The 3,385-nt window shown below is 40.3% G+C and overlaps 1 protein-coding gene across 1 annotated transcript in view; it reads left to right on the top strand.

Moving 5' to 3' along the window:
• The first annotated feature begins 748 nt into the window (after window positions 1-748).
• The window catches only part of DPYS (dihydropyrimidinase), a 102,163-nt gene continuing 99,526 nt past the window's right edge, over window positions 749-3,385 (top strand). Inside the window, exon 1 of the mRNA XM_019528055.1 lies at window positions 749-1,471. Coding sequence (XP_019383600.1) covers window positions 1,211-1,471 — 261 coding nt within the window. The 5' untranslated portion in view covers window positions 749-1,210. The remainder of the gene's footprint in view (window positions 1,472-3,385) is intronic.

Genomic DNA, 3,385 nt, shown 5'->3' with positions numbered 1-3,385 from the left:
CAAGTGTGAAAGAAGCTTGAAGCCCTTCTGCTTAAGTACAGAATATTTTACGGCAGCATCCATTCAAAGTGGTCCTCACTGCTCAGCCCCTGTGAGGGTTTCCTGAGGGTGGCAGTAAGAAGGGAAGAACTAAGGAAGGCAAAGGGGCAGCATTCCACATTCAGATAAGAGACTTTTTGCTAGCTATCTCACCTTCCGAGCAGGGAAGCAGTTTTATGAGAGATGTGGTTAAAGAGTTTCCTACAGAGCTGTGTTTTTCATGGGGTTGCTGGTCTACTTCCTATTTTCCAAGAAATAAGAAATGAATATTGGGTGCCTTCCTTTTGTCCTGAGCAATGTCCCCCCTTAAATTCATGCAGCTGAGAGGCAGAGTGTGTAGAATGGGGGAAGATTTTCCTGTATGTTGGACTCTGTATTGTCTTAACCTCATCATCAGAGGCTGAAGCTTGCTTGAAGGTCTCTGCTTCTGCTGCTGCTTGGCCTGTTCCTCATTTTTTATTAAAAATAGACTGCAGAGTTGTCACCCTCTGACAAAAGGACAACTTCTGAAGAGCTCAGTAACTTTTTATGCCCCACAGTTGTTGGTCAAATTTTGACACTGATTTTCAGATCATGCACTACTCACTTTTGAACCTCTGGCCATTAGGATCACGGCTGAATCTGTCACATGCTGAGTGCTCTTGGAAATGTTTGGGTGCCTAAGCCAGAGTAGAACTCTGTTGACAAGCTGACCCCAAATAACATTTGCAAACACACTGGCAAGAATCCTGCTTTCTCTTGCTATTCTTCCGCTGCCTAACTGCTCAGCAGATGCTATGAGTTAAGTTGGCAGGGGGAGGAGTTGTTTATGGAAGAGGAGTGTCTTCTGACAGTGACTAAAAACCAATGTCCTATATGTCTGTGGGCCATTTGTAAGTAACTTGACTCTCTGAGAGGGGGAGAGAAGGCAAGTGCTGTGCTGGAGAAACAGCTGGGATCAGTTTGAGGGGCAAAAATAGTCAGGACAGATTCAGAAGGAAAGGAGGAGAGAAGCTTTAAAACTTTGCATTCAAAGTGCTTCGGTCTTTCTCAGTTTGTGCGAGAATCAGTGATCCTTCTGGGACAACGGGCTAAGCAGTCACAGGCTGATATCTAGAAGTGTTGCAGTTTTTCCTACCGCTCTCTAAATTCAGACCCTCTGCTGATCTGTTAAGATCTTAGACTAGAAGCCATGGCTCCCCACCAGCAGAGGATTTTGATCAAAGGTGGAAGAGTGGTGAATGATGACTGCTCACAGCTGGCTGATGTGTATGTGGAGAATGGAGTGGTGAAGGCTGTGGAACCGCACCTGCAGCCCGGGGCACCTGCTGGACTCCTTGTCATTGATGCTTCCAACAAGCTGGTTCTGCCTGGGGGGATTGATACCCACACACACATGCAGTTCCCTTTCATGGGCACAAGATCCAAAGATGACTTCTATCAGGGAACAAAGGTAAATCTCTCCAACTCTGTCTTGTCTTTCTCAGAAAGAAAACTCTCTACTCAGCTTTCTTGCTAGAGGAGAGGAGTCAATCTTTCTGTCACATCCTGATCACTTTTCCTTAGAGAATCAGCACAGAAAAAGGAGGGGGATCTCCTCCATGACTTGCCACCACATCCATTTCTCTATCTCAGATACAATTTCTGTTGGCCAGACGCATTCATTCATGCACTCATTTGCCTAGTTTTGCATTTGAATTCTGTTTGCTTTATCTTTGCAAATAAGGTAGATTATATGACCAGGGCTGATGTTGTAACAACTCTTCCTTTAGCAATTATACGTGTTCAAGAATTTTGAGCACATTTGATTCCTTGTGTAAATTTCTGATATTCTGCTTGGCAACTAAAGTTCTCAGTCCATAGAGCAGATTCAACCTTAACTGCTTCTCTCTGCCCAATCAGTTAATTGGTTTATTGCCACCTTCCACTGTTTTCCTGACCTAGGAGTGTGATTCTGTATCTCATCACAGAGTCCTCTGAGCCATCCTGTTCGTCATAAGGTAAAGTTGCCATATGCAAACAGAAAAAATTTGGCAAGAAAACAACTCTATACTCCTAAAAGACAAATAAACTAAATTAAATCTATATGATATGCAAATATTTGTTGCAGTTTTAAAAATATAAAGGATACTTCCTAATAATTAAAATATCTAAGAAATGTACATGTTCTAAAAGACATTGTGCTTTAACCACACAATGATAATTAATGCCCTTTAATGCTTGTAGTCCCATCTCCTCCTTACCCCATATTGTTACTAGGGTCTTAGCTGGACATTTCCATACTTCCACCAGTTTTCTTTTGTACTTAAAATTCACTCTGAATTTGTATTTTAATGCTTATTTTTATGGTAATTATAACTGCCTTGTAAAACGCTTTATCCTGGAGTTACTCATATGCACTTACAATCTCAAGTCCAGTTCAAGTGCTTTTTGTACACAATTTTTACACTGCTATTTTCTACATTAATAGAATGCTGCTGCTTCTCAGTATGCCTTAAGAAGTCCTTGTCAACTGTTAAAATAGATGTTTCTTAAAATTAATACAAAACTGATTTTATCCATTCCAGCGGATATTTTCTAGCACAGTAATATAAGTTGTGTGACAAACATCATGTTCCTTTTTAGGGTAGACATAAAATACATTAAACTAAATGATCTGATATCTACATGCAGTTACAAAGATGACCAACTGAAAGTATTTTAAATGTAATCGTAGCGCCTTCTGTAAAATCTGCACACTTCCAGGAATACCTGGTAAGGTGTCCATAAACAGGTAACAATTTACTCCGATTACTTTTTCTGAAAATTATTCAATGACCAACTTTTTGTGAGTTTTGGTTATTACTTTGGTTGGATATGTGGATCCCAACTAGATTAGTAATCCTTTAGGCTAGGAATGGACATTGCATTTGTCCCAGCAAAAGTTGTGCCTGTGTTTGTCCCAGAACAGAAAAGATCAAGGATTGGCACATACATGTATCACCCTTCTGATAATGGTTTAGTGAGAGGCTGATGCACTGCCACGTTTCCGCTATTGGTTCAATGATGCAAACTTAGAACAACCATCTAGACACAATCATCCAGGGCAAACTGCTATCAGTTCCTATCCCAGGAACCTGTTTAGTGTCTGTCCAGGGACAATGGATATTAGACATCTGAGCTATCACACTTTGTCTCTGGATAAAATGTTTTTCCCAGGACAAATGCAAAGCTTTAGTAGAATTAAAATAAATTTTCTGATGTAAGTAATCACATTTATGAGTTCAATACTTTCTGTGAGTATTCTTCAATACTTGCTGAAGGCTTGATAATTACCACAAACTGGTCCACACAATATACTTTTGAATGCATAGAATTCTAGATGAGA

The sequence above is a fragment of the Gavialis gangeticus genome, unplaced genomic scaffold, assembly GCF_001723915.1.
Source record: "Gavialis gangeticus isolate Ggan-Ray unplaced genomic scaffold, GavGan_comp1, whole genome shotgun sequence".
NCBI lineage: Eukaryota > Metazoa > Chordata > Crocodylia > Gavialidae > Gavialis > Gavialis gangeticus.
Note: the sequence above shows the minus strand (reverse complement) of the source record. Positions and strands in the feature narration are given on the sequence as shown.